At 46.7% G+C, this 22,400-nt stretch overlaps 1 protein-coding gene across 1 annotated transcript; it reads left to right on the top strand.

Annotated features, from left to right (window-relative positions):
- Window positions 1-2,618: 2,618 nt before the first annotated feature.
- On the top strand, window positions 2,619-22,078 carry CD82 (CD82 molecule; the record flags this gene model as incomplete). Its single annotated transcript, XM_082001091.1, has 8 exons — window positions 2,619-2,681; window positions 7,631-7,703; window positions 11,114-11,238; window positions 12,429-12,503; window positions 18,550-18,657; window positions 20,944-21,135; window positions 21,412-21,495; window positions 22,001-22,078. The coding sequence occupies 8 exons, from the start codon at window positions 2,619-2,621 to the stop codon at window positions 22,076-22,078; spliced, it is 798 nt and encodes a 265-aa protein (XP_081857217.1).
- Window positions 22,079-22,400: the final 322 nt, after the last annotated feature.

The following is a 22,400-nucleotide window of genomic DNA, read 5'->3' as shown; positions in this document are numbered from 1 at the left end:
AAAATAAGGAGGATTGCACCTGGGACCGGGCGTTTTAAGGTCTGATGCCTTCTGCAGGAGTTTGTTATCTTTCTTAGTTCTTGGCTAGGTTGAAGAATAGAAAAACACTTGTATCCTCCACAACAGACATTCACCGACGCCTAGGGACCTGGCTGCCTAAATGTTCTGGTTAGACTGCCAGGCTCCAGTTTGTGATGCTATTAGGGGACGTGTTCGTGGTGAAGCCAGTTAGCAAGCCAGCTGGATGGGAAAGCTTATGTCTTAGTTATCCTCTCCAAGTGCAGTATTAGGTGTTGGTGCTTGCCAGGATTAAAGGTCCAAGAGAACATCTCTCCTGCAGAGGAAAGGAGGGGAGCACACACTTTGAAGGAAGCGGCGTTTGTGCTGTCCCTACTCAAATATTCGCCCCTTTTCTGAGATATCATTAAAGGGCATGGTAGTCTTTGGGTTACAGCTGTTCTGTGATGGCAAGCTGGCATATGATTTGTGGTAGGAGAGTGGCTCTAACATGGGCAAGGCTTGTTGAGTAAACTTGCTGTCATTAACCAAGGGTAAAAACCTGCTAACAGAGAGCCTTCACTCACTTTTTGTAGGTTGGTAGTGATGCAGCTGTTGTATAGTGCATCTGTGCTGGAACACAACCAGCTCGTAGCTGATAGCTGCACCTGGGGGGGCTGGAAATGAGAATGCTGTGTGCTTGATATTTGGTGTAAGTATGGACCAGAAACTATTACAGGAGCTTTCCCTAGCTAATTTGAAGGACCTGCTTTGGGGTGCTGCTGGCTTTATGGACTCTGACCTGAGGAGTTAACAGAGTAAAAAGTGACTGAGATGATGCTAACCTGACTGTGCCGTAAGAGCTCCTTAAGTGCAATGTCAGCTATGTAGATGGGATTTTTAAGATCAACCTGTAGCACAGCTGGCTGAGATTGTATTTCTGTGCTGCTTTCCCATCTCAATAGCATCTTGCTAGGTGCTGTACAGCGATGGGCTTAGCAGAGCCTCTAGGTATGGCATCCCTTGAAGTTAGAGCAGTAGTGTTGTCTTCAGCCACAGATCTCAGACTCATGCTCCCTCCTGGTAGTTGGAGGGTGACCATTGCTTGGTGGGAAGACTAGCCAGTTGCAACAAGGCCCACGTACCAGTTTAGCTCCAGAGTTAACCTAAATATTTAACAGGATTAAGCAAAAGCCTTTGATTGAAACAAAAGAACGTACTGGGCTCCAGTGACCCTTGGTACACCCAGGTTGGCAGCAGGGAACCCTGCTGACCTTGCTTTCTGGGGCTGGCTCTTCCCAGGCCAGACTGGTGACCCCAGCCTAGTATTGCTCTTCCTCTGGGTGTTGCTGCTTAAAGCTGCGTGGTCTCTTTTGAGAAAGGAGCTTGTTAGAACAAATTTTAAGGAACTTAAAAGTCCTCTGTTGACTATGCAGGAAGCATAACTGAGCATGGGGGAGGAAGGAGAAGCAGGAAAGCTGACCTCCAAGATGTTCCCCCATCGGTCCTTGTGTGTTGTTTGGCTGGCTGCTTCCCCAGGAGGAGACTTACTCCAGTAGCAGGAATGGTCTGCAGGGCTCTTTTCTAGCTTTTGAGTTCTTTGCTGTCAGACCAGTGAGAATTGAAGTAGCTTGCAGTAATACAGATCTGTTTACTCCCAGGTTCCTACAGTGCAAAGACTTGAGGATCCATTGCTGACAAGCTGCCTAGTTTTCAGTGTTAAAAGCTGTCATCTCTTCTCATGCTTTACAAAGGCTTCAGCCATGGTAATTGAGCAGTTAACTTCACATACAGTAAAGTACCTTCTCTCTGTCATGAAGACTTGCCCTGGAGCTTCTCTTGCCCTCTCTGTATTGCTTGCTAGCCACCCCATGGTAGTTTGTGTGGCTGGTACCAACAAACTAAAACCAGCACCCTGTCTTATCAGTGCTCCCACACTGCCTTGAACTTTTGAGATTGGCTTTGGAAACTGGGATTTGTTGAAATCTTGCCTGTCTTGATCTTGCAACAGAATTGGCAGCATGTAACCATGGAGCAGACTTGCTGGTCCTCATGTGTTGTCAAAGCATCAGGTGCCAAGTTGCGCACAGCAAGCTTGATTTAATGCTGCCTTTTAAATTGACCCCTTGGCCTTGCTCTTCAGTGTTCCTTCAGCTGCTTTAGGGGTCACGAGGAGATGAGATTTGCTGGAGGAGGGAGCTGGCCTTGTGAGCTCCTTCAGATAAGTGCATCCCTTTTCTCTGCCGGGAGTGGTAGCTGGAGTTGGTGTTTTGGTTAATGCTATTAATGCGAAGTTCGTATAAATAGTGATGGGATTAGCAGTGCCTTTGTGATTAAATCCCTTCTGTAACTGCTGATAGCCCTCTGTCACTCTTCAGGAGATCTTGGCAGCAGTGGCTGTTTGTATTTGTAGTGACTGTAGTGTCCTGTTTTGCTGTCCTGAAAGGCAACTCGGGTAGTCTATGGAGCACGTGCTTTCTGTGCATCTGCTCCGAGACTCACCAGGCGATCCAGAGCTCTGTGCAGGGTAAGGGTGTCATGCTGAAACTGCCTGGAGGACCTGACACTAACATATCTGGGTGTCTGTCTGCTTTCCCCTTAGGTCCTGTAAGTGAAAGAAGATGGGATCTGGCTGCCTAAAAGTCACCAAGTACTTCCTCTTCCTCTTCAATCTCCTGTTCCTTGTAAGTATCGTGGGCATCTGCAGAGTAGAAAGGAAGGCCTGGACTAAAATTAACTGGAAAGGTGTTTTTTTTTCTGGATGTTGGCCCAGTGTGTTCATTAAATAAAACAACGAGAGTTTTTGAAGGAAGGAGGGAATCCCTGAAGCTGAGGGACATCAGAGCTGCTGTGCAGCTCCCATGTATGTTGAGTAGTTCCGCTCCCAGTACCCCCCTCCCATCTCCAATGCATACAGCTCTCTCCCTGCAGTGGGAAGGAAAAGCAGGAGTTATGGATTCTTTCTAGAAGGAGAGTAGTTGTAACTACTTTCTCTGCCACATCTGGAGCAGCAGCTCCAGAGCAGCTGCCCCTGAGCAGCAAAGCTACAAAACTTGCCAAGTAATGGCAGTGCCCTCCTAAATAGGTCAGGCAGGCTTCAAAGAACAACTCTAATTTTGTTCGAGTCCCAGCGGCTGGCTCTGATTTTTTAAAAAGATGAATTAGTCCAGGTCCCCCGTTTGAAATGGAATTGGCAGGTGGGGGAGACTGGGACAGGCTTGCGTGGCGAAATGAGGCAGCCCACTGGATGCAGTTATTTTCAGGTGTGAGACTCAGCAAAAGACAAGTTCCTTTTGTATCAGAGTGGGTCTGGGAAGGCCACACACATTCTTGCGTGCATCCTTTTGTGAAGCTTGGATATTGTGTGTCGTGTGGACAGTAATGAATACTCTTGGTGCTGCCCTCCTGCAGCGGAATGGTGTAGTGGGGAAGTATATGGTTTCAGCTTTCCACACATTGGCAAGAAAATTGATATTGTTAACCTTTGTGCAGCATGTAAGAGGAAGAGTGGGCCAGGCTGGAAGGGGAGGGAGGGAAATGGAGCACGATAAGGTGAACACTGCTTACCTGCTGCTCTTTTTGCTGGATGCCATCAGTGATCATTGTGGCATGTCTAGTCTACATTGCCCTCCTCTCCCCTCTCTGCTGAGCCAGGCATGGTTGTGGGCAGCCTGCGGGGACAGCTGCGCTGTCAGGAGGCAGGGTTGAACTGCTTTGTTGGGCTGACTCATATCTGCACTGAAAAGGATTTTCCTATATTTTGCAAGACACTGGGAGGATGGCATGTGCCAAATACCGCTGCAGGTCTCAGGGAGGCTTGAGCCCTCCTGTCTGGGTTGCAAGTGATGGAAAGCAGCTGTTCTTTGTCCTGTGCACACCCTGCTCCAAACAAACTCCTCTGGTGTAGCAGCCAGCCCCTCTCCCTCTTGGGGAGAGCTGACCTGATGCACTGAGCTGGGCCTGGAGAGTAAGTTTTAAGGTGGAACGTGAGGAGGTCTGTGTTGACCGAAGGGAGAAGCTGCTTTAATGAGCTCTTTGCTAAGCCTGCTGTGCAGCACGGGCTGAGTCTTTCCCTCGGGCTGCTCCGTGGAATTGAAGTCTCTGAAGCTGCTGTGTTCTGGTGGTGAGCTTGATGCTTCTCTAGAGTGAAGATTTTGAGTGTGCTTCTGTCTTGACTGATGGCAGGCTTTTTGCACGTGCCAGATATTGAGGAAGGTGGTATCCATTACTCTCTCACTGTCATAGGAAGTAGTTGACATGAGAAGCTTTTCCCATTGTGGTTGTTCAAGGTCTGAATGGGGATCCTTGAGCTTATACAGTGTGGTAGATCAGCGTTAATCTAGTAGAGAAATGGCTTCTGATGAGTTGCTGTGAGCTCCCAGCATGGACAGGTTTTGCTTGTCTCATGCTGGTTTCCCAGAGCTGCTGAGTTTTCTTGAGGAGAGTGCTTGCACAAACATGAATGTTGATGCGGGTGATAGAGCTCTGTGTCTGCTCTGGACCCTGAGCTGAGCCTCTGTGATTGCACTCTGTGCAGGCCACCCTCACTGTCTGAAGTGTGTTCTCTAGCCTTGCTTGGAGCTGATGAATTAAGCCTTTAGAGACACCAATGACTCTTTTAGAAGTTAGTCATTGAAATAGCACTTCTCTACAGCTCAAGGTCTATGAGAAGGTCCCTTGCTATAGCTGAAGTAGTTCAGGGACTTGGTGGTACTTTGCAGCCTTGGAGCCTTACTTCAGGGAAGAGTTTGACCTGCTTTGATTAAAGGGAAGAAGGTTATTTCGACTGCTTGCCTACTTGCTACAAAAGATACCAAAACTGTAAGCTTGGAGTATAAGCTCAGTTTGTCTAGTCAAAACTTAACGCATCTCTGCCTTCTTGGGTAGCAGACGCAGGCCATAGCGGATGCTTTTCTTTAAAGGGAAAACAGTTCTCTTGGACAGATTCAGCAGTCTCTGGAAACGATTTGTATAGAATACATAAATGTCCTACTTCTAACCCTTCTGTAAATGGAGCCAAAGGCTGCTACCTAAAACAGAGCCTGGAGTTTAAGACCCTTTCTGTTGCCCCCTGTGCCAGGCTTAATGCTATTGCACCAAGGAAGGCAGTGCTCAGCAAGGTCAGCTGGGGACCCCCAGCTGCTCTTTCCAGCAAGGTGGGTCAGTTCCATCACAGCTTCATTCTTCCAAGCCCCTCTTCACTGGGCTCTGCTGGGGGAAACTGCTGGCCCTGCCTCAAGGGAGCTGCATCCTTCTGTCTTGGGTGTGGAAGGGGATCTTGCTGAAATCAGGGGTGAAATATCGACCCCCAGGATGGAGGGGAGACATCATCCCCACTTCAGGATTTTAAAGCAGTGGAGCAGAGGAATTAAACTCTATGGAAGGCAGACGTGATTTCTTCTGTGGAGGGTCTGAAGCCAAGCCAGTGGCAGAAGCAGCCTTGCTATGCTATGCAAACTCCTGAAGATGCTAAGCAGACATACTATTCTGCTAGGAGGTAAATATACTGTTGTTAATAGGACAGTGTTTTCTCCCTGTGGCTTATTTTCTCCTTGCCTTCCTCTCTCAGTGTTTTTCACAGCAGCTCCTGGCAAATGCATGAGTTGTGGACTAGAGCAAAGATCAGAGTGAAAACAGGCCTTGGATAGTCTGAGCACCTCATAACAAATAACTTCCCAGGAGCTCAGCTTAGCAGCCGTTCTGTGTTTTGTCAGCAACAGCAAAACTTAGGTGAAATTTCAGGGTCAGTGAGCCAAGAGAGATGTCACATACAGCCTGGTTTGCATCTTTGTTAAGACAAATATTTTATTAAGACTATAGTTTAAATGTGAGACTGCCTCAAACTGTAAATTCAGCAGTTCTTGGCAATACCAAGTTTGAGAGGAATTTTTTAGATGCCACAGCTGTTGCATGCTCAAGAGGCCTTTCTAGTTTGATCAGCAGATTGAGTGCTGCAAGTGCAGCATGTTGGGACATAAGGCAAGAGGGAATTCTTGTTACTGCCATCTTGTCTTTTTCTCTTTTTTTTTTTCCTTTTTTCTGGGATAAAACAGCTATGTGTTTTCTGCAGCTGAGTCAGTCTTCTTCATCCATCCTCATATGTGGGAACTTGCTTGGTGACTTTCTAATCCTGTCCCCAGAGGTAACTACGTGTTGTGCTCTCTGCCAAGCCAGGAAAGCTTGCAAGCAGCTTATTTCAGACTGTTGGTTTATCTTTGCTCAGAAAAGCTTCTTTGTATGAGGAGCTGAAGCATAGTGTAAACTTGCACAATGTGGAGACAATGCCTGTCCATACAACCCTCTCTGCCAGCTTGATTCAGGTGGTGGTTTGACATTTCCCTTGTCTCCCAAATATCAGAACATTCTCTAATGAAGCACAGAATTGCAATCTTTCTTCAGCCCTGTTGGTTTATTTAGTATTTCACTTCATCCTATCTTGAAATCCTGCTGATGAAAGAACTGCCACCTGCAGTTCATGTCCTCTGGAAGCATCTCAGTTGCACTTCTTCAGTTTCTTCAAAGGCTGTTGTAGATCTTCGCACAACAAGGGGTTTCCAGCCTTTGCCACTTCTATTTGGGTGAATGGCACAAGTTTCAGCTGCTTATGAAACCTGCAGACTTAGAGGGTTCTCAGCATAGTTATTTTATTGTGTGTATAATGGTGCTCTTATCCCAGTTTGGTAGCTAGAGTCATCTACATGCAAACACCTCACAATGCAGTATAAAACACGGTGATATCTGGAAGCTAAAATGGAGTATACGTTTTCTTTTTCCCCCACTCCTTCAAAATGTGGTGGGAAATCTGTATATCTCTTGCCTTCTCAGTTCAGTGTCTGGATTCAGCTGAGTCCTCATAGGGACATATTGCTCTACTAATCCTTGCCCTAGATAAGTATGTGTGGTGAGAGAGGCAGAGGCTGTGGCTGATGTTTAATCATGCTTGACTCTGGTGGTAAGATGTGTTGGCTTGAGGGCCTGGGGTATTCTGGCATAAAGTAGAGGCTAAGGCAGAATACCTATCTGGCTTTGGAAGGGGCAAAGCACTTCACTCAAGGGAACCTGCACGCAAAGTGAATGCTGCTGGTTTTTTTGTATTTGTGGGTTGAAGCCATAATGTTATAAGAGAGACTGACAAGCCGAAGATTTCCTTCCTGGGAAGGTTCCAGCTGCCAGATATCTAATCCTTTGGCAGCTGGCTCACAGCCTGGTCCCGTAGGGTCAAGGATTTCTCTGTTCAAAAAAAAGAATCTTTAAAATCATATGCTAGATGTGTTTGTCCTTCCTTGGTTCTTCACAGAAGCTGTGCACTTGCCTTACGCTTCTGACAGCAAAGTTCTAGCAGCAGGGGGTCTCTTCCTGAGACCATTTTGAACAGTCCCATACAACATCATGTACCACTAAAATACTGTGTGAAGGACTGCCAAGCAGAACCTCGGGCTCCTGTGCAGTTGGCTCAGGCTCTCTTCCTGGAGTCATGCTAATCCTGTTTACTTTGGGAGGAGTATCAACGGGGGAGATGGGTGGGAACAGCAAAAGAATGGTTGTCTTTTTTTCTGTAAGTATGGAGAATGGCGACTGCCTGTTTATCTAAACTAATAAGCCAGCTCTATATGTTTTGTTCTTGCTCTTTCAGATCCTGGGCGCTGTGATCCTGGGTTTTGGAATATGGATTCTGGCCGACAAAACCAGTTTCATTGCGGTTCTACGTAAGACACTGTTTCTTCACCATCTTTTTCCATCTGAATTGATTTGAGTCTGGGGCTCTGCTTGACCATGGTGTAGTATGGGGATGGCAATGCTCTTATGCATGGTCTGTGACCTGAGCAGTTACGTGGTGTATAGCAAGATGGAACTATCAAGGACAGAGTGAAAGGGAGCAACCCTGGAGACACAGCATTCCTCCTTGGCTCGTGGATTGCAACACCAGACTCAGACTGAGTGAGACCATTGCCTCTTCACCCAACAATCCAAATGTTTCATCCTAAACCTAGGGACTAGTATTTCATCCTATTTTCACTGCATGCTGTGTATTTCTGCAACAGCTTCCTCATTACAGTCCTGTCCAAAGGCCCCCAAAACCCTAATGTAGTTTTGCTGTGTGAATCCTTTATGTTCTCACTGCTTGCTTTAACAATCTGTTTCAGTTCAGCTGTTTTAAATGCCAAAGAAAGTAGGTGCCTGGTTTTAGTGATGCTTCACGTATGTTGGAAATATTCAGTATGTTTGTTCCTAAGCAGTAGAGGATGCAGATCTGAGGGGGAGGCGGAAGGTGTGGGGCTGTGAAGTCTTTAATGCTCTGACTTCTAAAACGCACTGGATTGTACACACTTCATGAGACTTAGCCTGGCCATCAGAGGTGGTTTGTGTCACTGCACGTGTGAGGGGCTGGCCTCCTTCCCTGTAGGGCTAGCCAAGAGCATCAACTTGAGTCTTAACACAGAGAGTCTGCTTTCTGCAACAACCAAAAAACTGAGCTTGCAGGGCTGTAAGTGGACTTTCACCAAATGAGTAGCTCAGCTCCATCTTTAACAAACTCTGCTTTCTTTGTGCATTTTCCTAGAGGGGCCTTCAAAGAACTTTTCTGGTTACTCGTTGCCACTACCTCCAGAATTGCTGACTCTGGCACCAGTGTCAGATGCTGCCGGAGGGCTACATGTGCATTTCTTGCAGCCCCAGGGAGTGAACAATAATGGCATATATAGCCCTGTTCCCAACTACACTGATCCTGCAAAGGGCTTTATCTCCCAAGTCCTGCTGAGCACTGGCCTGGCTTTGGAAAGTGCTGGGTGGAGACAACACCCACACTAATGCCATACACACAGATAATGCTGCTTGCTCTTTTTGTTGTGCTGTGGCATCTGGCTTGCTACCGCAGTAGCAGAAGGGTGAGAAGCAAAATAAGGGGTGTGGGTTAATCAAGTGGGGGCATAAGCAGAAACACACTTCTAATACAGGCAGCCAGAAAGGAGCTCACCAGGACCTGCCTATTTGCAGCACCCCTCACAGTCTGAGGCATGTTTAGTACCAGTGGGCCAGCAGCTGTTCCCCCAGGCTGACGGGTGTTGCTGCCGCTTGTGGAGGTATGAAGTCCCTGGGTTTGGCTCTGCTTCTTCCCATTTTACCCAGAATCTCTGCTAACAGAGCATTTATGGATTTAACTTCCTTCCTGGAGATTTCCAGCATCAGCTCTTTCTCCCTGCCCCCTCGCTTCCTTTCCCATGCCTTGCCCCTCTTTCCCTCTGCTTTAGTAACCCAGGCATCAGGGAGGGAGCCCTGCACGGCAGGGCACTCCAGCTGCTGCCAAAAGAGCCTGTTGTGCTGGCTTGGCCGCGTGCCCAGCGCATGGGAAAACACGGAGCGATGGCAAACAGAGCGGGAGTTGTCTTGCTGGCAGAGCCTTCTCTTGCAAGACAAGGCATACTGCAGATACGAAGTGCAAGCATGGCTCCTGTCCCCCTGCTGCTGTCGCTTCTCTGAAGGGTGTTTGAGTTGTAAATACCGTTTTCTTTCTTCTAATGAGAAGTTGACTAAGCAACTGCTTTCTAGCACTGTGGAGGTGCTGCAACCTGGGCACTTGAACACTTGGATGGTGGCTGAGCAGATTTTGGGGGAGGGCATAGTGTAGTCTTGTGAAGGCCACCCCTGTAAGGCTGCTGCTTCAGTAAATGCTTTGCAGTATCAGCACCTAACCTGCACGGCAAGAGTCCCAGGTCTGGTGAGGAAGGAGGAGCACGATCCTGGTCTCTGTGGCATATGTCCAGCCAGGGAGTGTCTGGCCTGGAAATGAACCAAGGCTGAAGTGACCTGTGTGGCAAACAGCTCAGGTTCATTTTTTGGTAACTGATAGTTTTCTTCAGTTCGGCATGTTCTAGGGAAAAGTTTGGAAGCTGGTGACTTGCACCAGGTATCAGAAGTGGGGGGAGGTATGTATTAGAGGGGAGGGTATTAGTTTGGCTTCGGTTACTCTCAACCTATTTCAGGAGGAGCTCAGAGGAAGCTTGCCTCCTGGGACTTCCAGGAAATTAAATGCTGAGCTCTAGGAACATTATTGTCATTAATCACTGGACATCCAGAATTCCCCTACAATGCAGCTCGCAGATTTAAGAACATCTCTTAATGATAAATGAGGTTTCTGATTACTATTTCTAGACAGATTATCTCTTTGACTTTTATGCTGAAATGCTTAAAATGCAATCCTATTCTGCAAGAAATAGTACTGTGATCAACCCAAGTGTAACAGCTTGTTGTTTCTGTTGCGTGCAGTACTAACGGTTGAGGGGAGAGGACTGACAGCACCAGCATGTCTGAAATAATGCTACCTAAACTTGGTTGACAAATTCTTGAGTGCTCAAGAGCACAGTCATTCCAGACACAATAGCAGGGGATAGCTAGGAGGATATGTAACAGTAGCTAATTTGGGCGTGATGTCTGTTTTGATCCTGGAATAGCATTTCTTTGCAGGGGGTCATACACAGGTGCTGCAATAGCCTGCAGTGAGCGCCTGGCCGCAAGTCATTCAACACTGACTTGTCAAGTAATCTGTCACATCATCTATGCTCAACACTAGCTGTAGCTCTTCCGTCATGTTTCACTCCACGGAGTTTGTGTGTCCCACTGTTGACTGCAAGTGGATGTGTAAAAACAGAATAGCTCGAGCAAGGAATAGTGCATTAAAGTGAAAAGCTAAACCAAAAAGGGTTGTTAAAGACTTGGAAAAAGCTTCCCTGAAGATAGTGAAGGGAATTGAAGCAAATAGGCAGCAGTTGTGGAGTAGAACATACTTTATATATTACTCTCACTCGGAGTGCATTCATGAGGGAGTTAAAAAAAATCCAGTAGGCAGCTAACTTTCTCCAAACAAGGTTCATTTGTTTGGAGTGACCATGAGTCTTCCAGGCTTTGAGATAATGGAGACCTGCAGGTTGGCTTTGAAGGTCTTCCTTCATCAGAAGACACCCAGAAGCAGCCTTCTGTCCCTATGTTCAACATGCCTCTGTGCAGTCCCTTTGCAGAAGACAACAGGCTATTATAAGTAGACATGGAGGCAGTTGTCTAAATGGTGATGGTAGTTACAGCTTTTGTCAGTAGCTGATTTTGTTCCTTCTGGCCCCTACAGAGATGTCATCTCCCTCCCTGAAGACTGGTGCATACATCCTCATCGGTGTTGGGGCTCTCACCATGCTGATGGGCTTCCTGGGCTGTCTTGGAGCAGTCAATGAAATCCGATGTCTCTTGGGTCTGGTGAGAGAATTCATGCTACGTTTTAGATCCACCCTTTAATACCTCTCCTACAAAATATCTGTCTGATTGTAACTGGGGCTCAGGTCTCCTGGGGACAGTGCTTCTACTGTGTCAACTTAGATCCAATTCTTAATCTGCACACATTAAATTCTCCAGCAGGAGCGATTCCTCAGACATTACTGATGATGAGCTAATACCTCTGCAAAATGACAGATGATGTCACTGATGCTTTCTGCAAAGAGTGGGTTGAGGACAGCCAACTGAGGAGAGATGTCCTAGGTGACCCTGTTCCTCATCCCCCCACCCCAACTTCCCATTTGGCATTGTGTGAGGACAAGTATCAAGGGTGGTAAGAGAGAAGAGGAAGAGTGGCAGTGTCCTGCTGCGCTGCAAAGTTCAGCTTCTGTGGAAAGTGCAAGAGTCAAGAGAGACTTGATTAGCGATGTTCTGTATGTCAGGAGCTCTCTTCAAACGGCTCCTCTATAGGAAATTCTCTGTCTGTGATGGATGAGACAACATTAGCTCCATACACCTCAGCCTGCTGCTTGACTTCTGCTTATTCAGAGCACATATGCCAAGTATGAAACGAAGTATGGCCACATTGTGTGTCCTGGCATTAGGCACATCTCCTGATGTAATAGTAGTAGCTGCCACCATTTAACCTCAGATGTCAAATTTTCCTTAAAAGCAGTTTGCTGGTGACTCTTGAATTTAAATCTTCAAACAAATTAAATAGTTTTGGGGTTTTTTTTTAATTTTAAAAAGGCAATTGACTTACAAAAGTGATTTTTTTAAATTATTTTTTTTAATTTACTTTTCCTGCCATGGAGGCTTGGGGTAGGCAGAGTCCAACTGGTTGAGGTCAGAGTGGACTGGGAATGGAGCTGGAGGTGGGAGAGGGAATCCCAGCTGGAATGACACATGCAGAGAGGGTGCTTATAAACCCTCTCCCTCCTGAAGTCTTCCTGTTGGCCTGATGGGAGAAGTGCTGAAGCGTACTGGTCCGATGTAAATGCTTGTACTTAAGCCTTTTACTGAGGAGAGTGTTGTTGATAGCAGAGCCTGTCTGCAGGCGGAAGTGTTGGCTCAATGTTGTGACTTCTGTATATGAAATCATACTAAAACTTGTGCTATTATGTACAGACCTTTCTACAGACTGATAGTGGTCATCTATTCTCTTTTCTTTCCAGTACTTCACCTGCCTGATGGTAATCCTCATAACTCAGGTTGCTGCTGGACTGGTCATCTACTTCCAGAAAGAAACGGTAAGTGTTTCTTACTCTGCATGTTTTCCTTGGTCTTGGTTTGGGGGAACAGGAGACACCTGGAAATTCCTTCTTCCAAACTGGGCTGTACCATTAGCAGACGTAACGGGATTCTCCTCCCCTTTACCCTAGCTCAGCAGCTTTGCTGTACAGTTTGCTGCTTCGGTATCTGCCAGCCTCAGTAGTGCTACTGCCTCAAGGATTATGAAGCTCTGTTTGGTATGCAGGCTTTATTTTTGGGTGGTGAGAACAGTAAAAAGAAATTCCTGAAAGGCTTTTGACCACACCTCCCCTTGATCTTGCTGCAGACTACTATTTGAACATGTGGTAGCAGCGATTACCACCATGTTGCCATCACTGGTTCCTTGAGGCGTTACCAGCCTGGGTGATTGCTTTTCTGACCGGCCTCCCTCCTTGCATCATCTTGTTCCATCCTTTCAGTCCTTCTGCATCTGTATTAAAACTCTCCTTGGAAGAGCTGTCCTCCTTCCCCAAGAGCAAACCCAAGTATCTGACAGTTCCTGTACTACAGTTTGAGCTTAAAGCCAAGTGGTTTAACATTTTGAAGTGGATCTCTGTCAGGAATGCAGTTTCACAGCATATGCTTCTAGAGCTCCAGTAGGCTTGGTAAAGTATAACTTTCAAGCTACTTAAGTGCATTGCAACAGCCTGTCTGGCTATAGGGTTCCCTGGCCAGGGCAGTGCCCTGTCAGGCCTCCAGCTATTTGACAGCTAAACTGGGAGCTGCATTCATGCAGCAGGAGCAAGTTATAACTGTCGGAGTCCTTGCTGGCTTCTGTCCTGGTACACAGGTTTCTGGTACCAGTTGTGGATAACCCTGTCCTTTGCCACGTAACTAACTGTCTATACTCCTGCACGGCTGTGCTTTCTTCTGCTAAGCCAACCCTCCTGCTAGGTGGTTACAGAAAGCTGGTTGAATAAGGTATGGATGGGGCCTGGTGGTGAAGTCTGGGGGCAGGGGGAAGGTGCCTGCCCCCAGTGTAGCTGATAGAAGCTTTGTACAAGTGGCTGTGGTGACTGGGAGCAGCTGTTGGCTGGGTTCCTTGCCAAACGTGGCTTACTCTCGGGGCTGGCTGGAGCTGAAGGAGAAACTGAAACGTTGGCTAGCTGGTGTGTAAAGTTACAGCTTTAAACAAGCTGCTGATGCTCAAGAAACGGCTCTGACTAATGTGGAGGAGGAGGTGTGGAGATGGGCATTCCCTTGCGATGGGGAAATGTGACTTTTCAGACTGTGAAATTCCAAACCTCTGTTGGTATTTCTCCTCCAGCTGTCACGCTACTCTAGAAAACTCCAGCTTTTGAGCTGTAGCTCTTCATTTGAACCTCAGTCAGACCAGGGGGAGAATAAAAGTGCTGGGGGTTATTCTGCACAGCCCTTGGAGCTGCTGTGGCTCAGATCGTCACTTGTATGGATCCAGCAGGATGGCAGAGGAAGCTGGGCTTTGAACACATGCTCCTGTTTGGTCCTCGGTGAACAAAACTTACGGAAAAGCTCTTCCAGAGCCCTTCTATTTCAGGGATCTTCTGAAGTAACTGCCTAGAGCACTAAGACAAACTAAGACCTTTCAAGAAGGTCTTGGCTGAAACCTCCCACACTGGTTTGTGGCTGCGCTTCAGTGATGCTATGCATGTGTCTCTGCTTCACTTGATGTACGTCATCCCAGGGCAGCTCGGAGCACAGTGAAGCAAACTGAAAACTGCTCGAGATCCAGTCCCTAGATGTCTATTGTGTTCTTCGTGTTTATTTCTTTCTGACTTCAGGAACTTGGCTAGATATAAAACAAGGAATAGCAAAGGGTGGAGGAAAGGATCTTCGATCCCAGCTTGTAGCAAGGTGATACTCGCTTCTCCGCTTCTTGAAGTATTTACTTCTGCACTGCAGGAGAGTAGACAGGATTATTGTTGTAGTCCTCTCTACCTGCCCTTTTCTTGATTAGTAGCTACTGAACAGATTCACTTGATGTTTGTTTTTTTTTTTTTTTTGTTGGAATATCTGTTCCTTTTCAGTGTGAAAATCCTTCCCCACCCATGACATATGAAAGTATACCGAAATTGAGTTGGCATAACTGTAAAAGGCTGTCTCTGATAGGAGGGCTGCCGCTTTGCCTCCCCCATGGGCATTGCTAGAGGAATGCCCCTTCAGAGTGGAATTGCCCAGTACTACCGGGAGGGTGTTAATGCAACATCCATTTACCCATGTCTGTTGGTGACTGAAACTGTGTGGTGGCGTGGGGTTTTTCTAGGGACAACGAAATAGTAGTGTCACAAATGGCATTCTGCTTTAAGCTGAATGTTGCTACTCGCCGATGTTGAGTGGATCACAAGGCCCTAAAGGTATGAGAGCCTGGGCAAGGTCTCTCTTGGCCTAGTTCACACAGTTCTCTGCAGCTTGGCTCTAAACGCCTTGAGCAAAGGAGAGCAGTGGTCTTTTGGGAATTGCCCTACTTGCTAGCTATTGTTTGCAGCAAACAGGCCTGTGTGATTGCGTGCAGCGACTTGCCTGGGGCTGTGGACTATGTGTTAGTTTCCGAATCCGAAGCAACCAGGGGGTCAGAGCCCCCTCCTGGTTTTCTGAGCCTATTTTCATGTGCAGGCTAGAAGCTAATAAATGCTGGGGGAAGGATCTAGCTTGAGTCTCAGACAGAGAGACAGGACTGATGGTGTCTGAGAGTGGAAGAAGCCTGCATGATTCATTCTGAGAGTGGAATCAAAGACCTCTGCTCTTGCCTCTGGTGTTCAGCTTTCCCCAGCTCCTTCTTCAGTAAGCGTGTGTGAAGGGGAGACTGACAGCCCTGCTGCTTTCTGGTAGTGGTCCATGGCTTCGGTGCCCAGGCTTTGAATGCCCCTGCTGTGGGGTGGCAGGGTTGTGCCTTCTGACACCAGGCTACCTAGAGCTGGGCAGGAGCAGGAGCAGTGATTTCTTGGAGCAATCGTGCTCCACACAGCACTGAGTCCTGACAGGCTGTAAATGAGTGAAGATGGTGAGGATGTTGAAAGCCTGCCTAAGTGTTCAATATGCCTTTCTAGCTTGTTGCTCTTTCAGTTTTCCTCTGCTGAGTGCAGAAGGGTGATCAGCTGCAGGTGCCTGTGTTTCCCCTTTGGGCTGCTCTGCCGGTTAAACCCATGAACAAGCTGCCTCTGTGTGTGAGGTCTCCAGCGCTGTGCTGCTGTTTGCGTAATATTCCCCCTTTCTCCAGTTACTTTCTGAAACACCTAAGAATGCCTGAGTTTTTCTTAGACTGAAATGCCTTGCTTTGAAACTAGAGCTGTTTGTAAGACTTCTTGCCACTTCTTGTGTAAGAGTAGAGGAAGAGCAGAGATACAGCTTCCCTATGCAGCTGTGATTGGGGACAACTAATTCGGGCCCTGTCTCTGCTTGTCTGTCTCGGGGTCCTGGGGTGAACAGAGGCACTGACTGGGATTCTTGCAGAAGTGACCCTAGGCTCCGTCTGGCCTAATAGCTAAGGGGCCAGATGGGCCCAGGGTAGGACAACAAACCCATCTCTCCATGCCTTTCTTTGTCAGCATGTGGAGCAGCAGTGTGCGGGAGGGGCGAGGGTGGCAACTCGGAGGTTCAGTAACTGATAAGGCTTATGGCAGCAGCCGAGGCCAATCTCATTAGTGAGAAGGAGGTCAGGTTGCCTTGATTTGAAGGGAAGGAAAAGGGGAAGCAAAGTAATTAAAAGGGGAAGAGGTAGAAATCATGAGAAGAAAGATCATGCAGCTCCCATCTGTTTGGCCTGACATAGCTGATCCCCGTGAGCTGAGCTGCAGTTTTCCTAAGAGGAAGAGTTGCTGGTGTAGAGAAGCTTCTGTCTAGCAGTAGGCACTGCTTCCTCTTGCTGGGTGTCCCTGCGTTTGCCATGATCACTTGCAATGCTTAACAGTAGGAGGAAAGGGAAGAATAGTTTCCACTGATCTGAAATGTGTTATAGCACCACAGATATAAAGGTAATACATGGGATGGCAGCATCCAAGTGCTCAGGCTGATGTAACTCTCTCCCATCATTCAAGCAGTCTAATGACACTTCTCTCCCACCTCTTGTGATCTGGGTCTGTCCTTAGCCATAACAGCTATCCTCATGTACAGGCTGGCTCAGAAGAGCTTCAGAAGGAAGTGGCAGGAAGAAGGTGAAGGAGTCTGCTGGATGGTAGTCTGCTCTCATCAAACAGAATGGTGTAAATATTTTGGGATAAGGAATGGGGATGAAGGGATGATGTGATACACCTGAGCTTTGTGATAAGGCTGATGAGCTTTGTGATAAGGCTTAATGAGCAGTTTAGGTAGTTGTAGTATTTCCTGTCTTAATATAGAAGTGGCAGTTGTAGGAGTCTGGGGAGAGGCCGATCAATGCCTTGTAGAAAAGGGAAGTTTCCACCAGCTGTGTGTCAGCAAACCCAGCTGCACACAGGAGCAGAGTGACTCATACCTCCCCTGAGGGGTGGTGATGAACTGCAGTGACTGAGATTCTGGACCAGAGTCTCACTGGCACTGCAAGGTTAGAAATATGTTACCTGTGAGTATTGAAGGTGATGTTGTCCTTCAGCTTGCACTTATCTTTCACTTCTATCTCATCTGAGGCAGGCAGCAGTTGTTCAGCCTGTGTCTTACCAGGATAACCATACCTGGTTCTGTTCCCTTATTGTTCATCAGGTTTGTAGCCCTTCTCTGTGCCTGGGTAAGGACTTACTGGGGAGTACTGGTGCTTTGGCTGTTGCATTGCATAGCAAAGCTGCCTTGTCTTCCCTTCAAGACTGAGGCTGTATATATCTCCTTATCTGTATTTGTTATTTTCTGAACTTAGCTTTTTTTAAGTCACTGAAGCTGCGTTTAACATTTCTGAAGAGATATAGTTTGTGCTTTGTACAATTATTTTACTGTTTTCCTGTCTCACCTGGAAGGATTTTTCTGAAGCATACTAAGGCTGCTTCTGTTCTCTGACTCTGGACCACTGGAGCCTATAGGGTTGTTTGTTTTGTGGCTACCAAGCATCCCAAGTTTTTGTGGTAGATCTCCAGTTGTCCTCCATACATTATAACACTTACTTGCCCAGGACTCCACAACTTTGGTTTCTGGCGAGTTAAATTTATTTCCCTTTCTATTCTGATCTTAAGGGGATGCATGATTGCTCGGTCTGATGTCTGAATTTCTCTGTCTCAAATGTGCTTCCCATCAACACTGTAACAAGCATAATGCTGTACTCGATAAGCAAAGGAATTTATTCCAAGCCTCAATTTCTGAGGAACCCGAGTAGCAGTCTCCCATCTGTGTAATAAGCTTGCGAAGAAACTGATTGGTGGAGGAAATGGGGACCTAGAATTAACTCATTTTTTTCTAGAATGACTTCATGCTTACACAGCAGCATGCCATGCAACGTTGAAAGCTAGGGTGGATTTGCTGTGTTTACTTCTGCCTGGAAAAAGAATTTCTTAGCAAGAAACTGGTCATCACAGTGGGACTTGGTAAACCCATTCTGTATTTCATCCTGTTGATCATATTTATTGCCTCTTCTCAAAAGCATAGACAAGACTGCAGAGTAATGCATTTGAAGGTCCGTCCAGGGGATTTGTCACTGCCTGGTTGCTTTTTCCTTTAAGTGTTGCTTTGTGTACCTATTAAATGCTCATGTTCCAATTATTTTAGTCATGGTTCTATCTGCCTTTTTGCTGTAACTTAAAAATAGCTGTGTTGTGGGAGTGTGATAGTCTGAGCATCTATTACTGTTTCCTTCAGATCCTTTGGAGAAGGTCCAAGCAGAAGCTACTTCCCATTCCACGTTTTTTTGTAGTGATTGTAATCTCTGTCTGCAGTTTGTCTCTGCCCTAGCCTCCTTCACTGGAGCTAGAGCAAAGCAAAATGTTTTCACACACAATGATGAGCCCCTGTTTTTCTCCACTGTGGGGAAGGTGGACCCACAGCAGGACTAACACAAGTGATAGGGAGGATTGTTATGTACCCTAAGCCTCAAAGAGGAGGCTACAAGGAATTAACTAATCTAAGTCTCCTGCCTTTTTTCCTTGCCAGCTGAAAGAAGAGTTGTCCCACATAGTTGGAAGTCTGATTGAAAATTATGACCCTTTGAATGATGATGAGAGGAACCTACAAGATGCATGGGACTATGTGCAAACACAGGTGAGTCATGGGAGACAGCAATAGGCAGGTGATGCTATTTGTCAGTGCAGTAAATGGCCTTTAAAACTAGGCTGAGGACAGGGAAACGGGTATTGCAAGACGCAATACTGTAGCACATTGATCTGGCTGATGTAAAAAATTGCCTGTGAGGTTTGGTGCCTGCATACTAGAAAACTGTCTTGCTTGGTAAGACCCTGAACCATTCCTGCATGCTGCCTATTAGGACTAGATAGTATTGTCTGCTAATGTATCTGGCCTATCAAATGGCATCCCAACACCTCTCTTTGTCTGCACAGCCCCCAGAATACTAGCACGTGTGAAAGCCACAGTGCATACTATTTTTGTAGCAAGTACAGTCCCTAGCTTATTGCTGGGCAAGTCAGCAGCACTGCCTACCTTACTACTTGGTGCATGTTGCTTGTTTATTGTCATGGCGCTTCCGCAATTGTCAGTGGTCTTGGGAGCTATTCCAGCCACCCCTGCTTTCTGTTTTAACATCAGGGTCAGTGCTTGAGCAACTAGGTCAGTGTTCAGGCATGCTGGAATCATGATAGCTGTTTACTGCCGAACCACAGGCTTGAGAGCTGGCTGGCTGTTGTGGTTAAATATATGCCCAGCATGGGACTGGTGTGTAGTAAGTACAAGTAATAGCATTTTTCTTCTGTCTGTTCTTTGGTCTGCAAAACATTGACCTGCAGTATTTCTCCTCCTTGGAGAGAGGATGATTTATTTATGTTTTATCACTGTAGTTGCATCTCCTTGCTAGCGAACTCTAGAGAAGGCTGAGTCTACTGTGGAGAGGATCCTGCTTACGCTCTTCTTTTATGTAGGAAGAGAAGATGAAGGTTTTGCAGAGGTGGACGAGTAGAGTGTTAGGAGTCTAATTTCTTTCATACACTAGAGCTGGCATTTGAAAGGGGATGGGTGTTCTGCAGACCAGTTTTGCAGTTAAAGTCCAAACCTCTGTGAGGCAGAGGTAGTTCCTTCTGGAGGCTGGATCTTCAACACTTACTTGGAAACCAAATACTTGTCCTGGTGTGGGTGTTCAGCTGTTTGTAGCTCTGCTCTCATGTTATGTCTGTTATGTCAGACTGAAACGTTACACTTCCTTTCTGAGCAGAAGTGGATTTTTCCCTAAACTTCTACCTCAAGTTTGATAGGCCTTTCTGCTCTGTACCACCGTGCAAGCACTGGGATCCATGCTTAAGATAAGATCTTAGTCTTTGCTGGACTTCCCGATGCGCTTTCCCCTCCAGCAACTGCAGTTGCATCACGTGGCTGTATAGGAATGTAAATGTTTCTTAGGATGGAAAATTTTTCCTCATCCCATCTTCCAGCCAGCCCCAACTGCAGCCAGGCGGGTGCAAACCCGCCGTGACTCGCTGGGGCTCGGCAGCATGTCGACGCCATCATGCGGTGGCTGCTGGTGTCCCCCAGGGGCCACAGCGAGGATCAATGGTACCTTGCAACTGGGAACCAGAAAATGAAAAGTTCCAGCTTCACGTCTGCTCAGAAACGGTGTGCTGCTCAAAGAAAGATAAAGTCTTAGCGTTTAAACCTATGGAAATGGCATCGCTAGTGGAAGACTAGGTAGCAATCCTTTCGAGATGTCTTCGAATACATGGGATGTCTTGTCAACACATTAATCTCTGCTTGTCCCTCACCAAATTAACCTGCTGATGATGAACTAGAGGAACTGAAAAATCTCTCAGACTTGTCACACAGCACAACTGCCCTCCTCCAGCTGACCCACCAGCAACATCTGTTTTGCACGTTTACTTCTGTTTAGCACTGTCACCTGGTGATAAGATGCGGTTTGCTAGTACTTGGTCTGCAAAAACTAATCAAAATTACACTCAGTAGAATTGATGTTGAGCTGCATGGCCTGCTGCAATTTGAGTATCTAGGTCTCATGCAGTCAGGCTTGTGAAGGATGCGTATTCTAGCATGACTGGTGTGCTAGAACTGGTGTGCTAGGCCTGTGCATATCACAGTCTACTATGCTCAAAGTCTGCTAGAAGTGTCCCTTTAACTCTTGCCTTGCTAGCAGAGTGATTCTTTGGTAGGAAATAATGCCTCTGTCTTTTGGATGGCCCTATGTATAGGTTATCATCTGGTAACGAGGGTGATGTTCTAATGTAACTAATTCATGCAAACTGTATGGCCTGAGTGGTGGTGTTACAAGGAGAGCTCCTGCGTACTTCTACCTCCACTGCCTGTTTGTTTTCACGTGCAGTATGTTACCAGTGCAAAGCATAAGACTGTGGTGATCTCTCTGCTTATTAGATAGCCTGCTGTGGATGGACTGGAGCAAAGGACTGGGAAAATAATGCGATTCTTATCAACCAAAGCATGACTGCGTATCCCTGCTCCTGCTCCAATAGCTCCAAGGACTTTCAGGTAGACAGCGGTTTCTGCAATCTGGATGTCCCTGTCAATGGCACTGCAACGTATGCTGACTGGCCTGTCCATGAGCAGGTGAGTGGGTATGTCTGGGTCCTGTGAAGCTTCCACTGAAGTTGCCTTGTCTTTGTTCCTCTAGGAATTATTTAGAGCACTTTTTTCATGCCAGTATTGCTTGAAGTACCTGTGGAAACAAGGGTGATGCAGGATAGGGATCCCGCTCTTTTCTGCTAAAACTACTGTGAAACTTGGTATAGCATGTAACTGGAATAATGCATAAGGAGATGCGTTATGGATTTTCAGTCTTGAGATACTTGGATTCTTGCCCTTGTGACCGTGTTTTCTCCATAGGGATGCATGGATGGTGTAGAGAAGTGGTTGAAGGACAACCTTGGTGTCATTCTTGGGGTCTGCACCGGTGTTGCTGTTATAGAGGTAAGTCACTCCCTGACGTGAACCTATACTGTCTTACCATGCAGACTCGTTAAAAGGTAAAGCTATTTTTTCAAGTAATAGGCACCTGGTTTAATGGTAGTGCAGTTCTAGCTCTTGGTTTGTGTCTGCCTGGAGCTTTGAACTGCTGCTTTCATTGGTTGGATTAAAAATTGAACAAAACCCTGTTTGTTTGTGGTTCCTGCTGCTGTGTCTGACGCTTGGCAATTCAGTGCATGCATAACCAGGAAGAATGAGACAAGCAACATCCCGACTGTTGCCTTAAAAAGCCTATAACATAGATTCCAGATGAAGGGACATCTTTTTGCAGCAAAACATTTTTGTCACCCAGATTGTTGCATTTTCCTTGCATTGGGGACCAACTCTCTTCACCTGTGTGGTGTCATTAAAAGGAGACCACTGTATTGTGCTCCCCTGTACCACCCTTTCTTCCCACCTTATCTCTCTGGTTGCTGATTTTGTTCCCATTCTTCATTACTTATTCCAGCTGCTGGGAATGATACTGTCCATTTCACTCTGCAAGAATATACACAGTGAAGACTACACCAAAGTGCCCAAGTCTTGAGTTGGCTGACTCCAGAGCTACGGCACCACAGAGAAAGGAGAAACCAGAACATTCCTGCCTCATACCCAGACTGTCCAAGCATTGACCATTATTCCTGTGACATCCCATTTCTGATACCACTCTGCTAAGAACTGTTAGAGCTGCAATACAGCCTGATCTTTTGGCAATAGGGCCATCGGGCCACCTGCATCCTGCCTCTGGATTATTTCTACTTCAAGAAGCAGAACTCAACTGTCTTGTATCACATGAGACGCTGATTAACCTGAGGGGACAATGCTTTTGCTGCCTGCTCCATGTTAAACAACACTATTCATATCTCCAT

Source organism: Phaethon aethereus (genome assembly GCF_964289735.1).
Source record: "Phaethon aethereus genome assembly, chromosome: 5".
Lineage (NCBI taxonomy): Eukaryota > Metazoa > Chordata > Aves > Phaethontiformes > Phaethontidae > Phaethon > Phaethon aethereus.
Note: the sequence above shows the minus strand (reverse complement) of the source record. Positions and strands in the feature narration are given on the sequence as shown.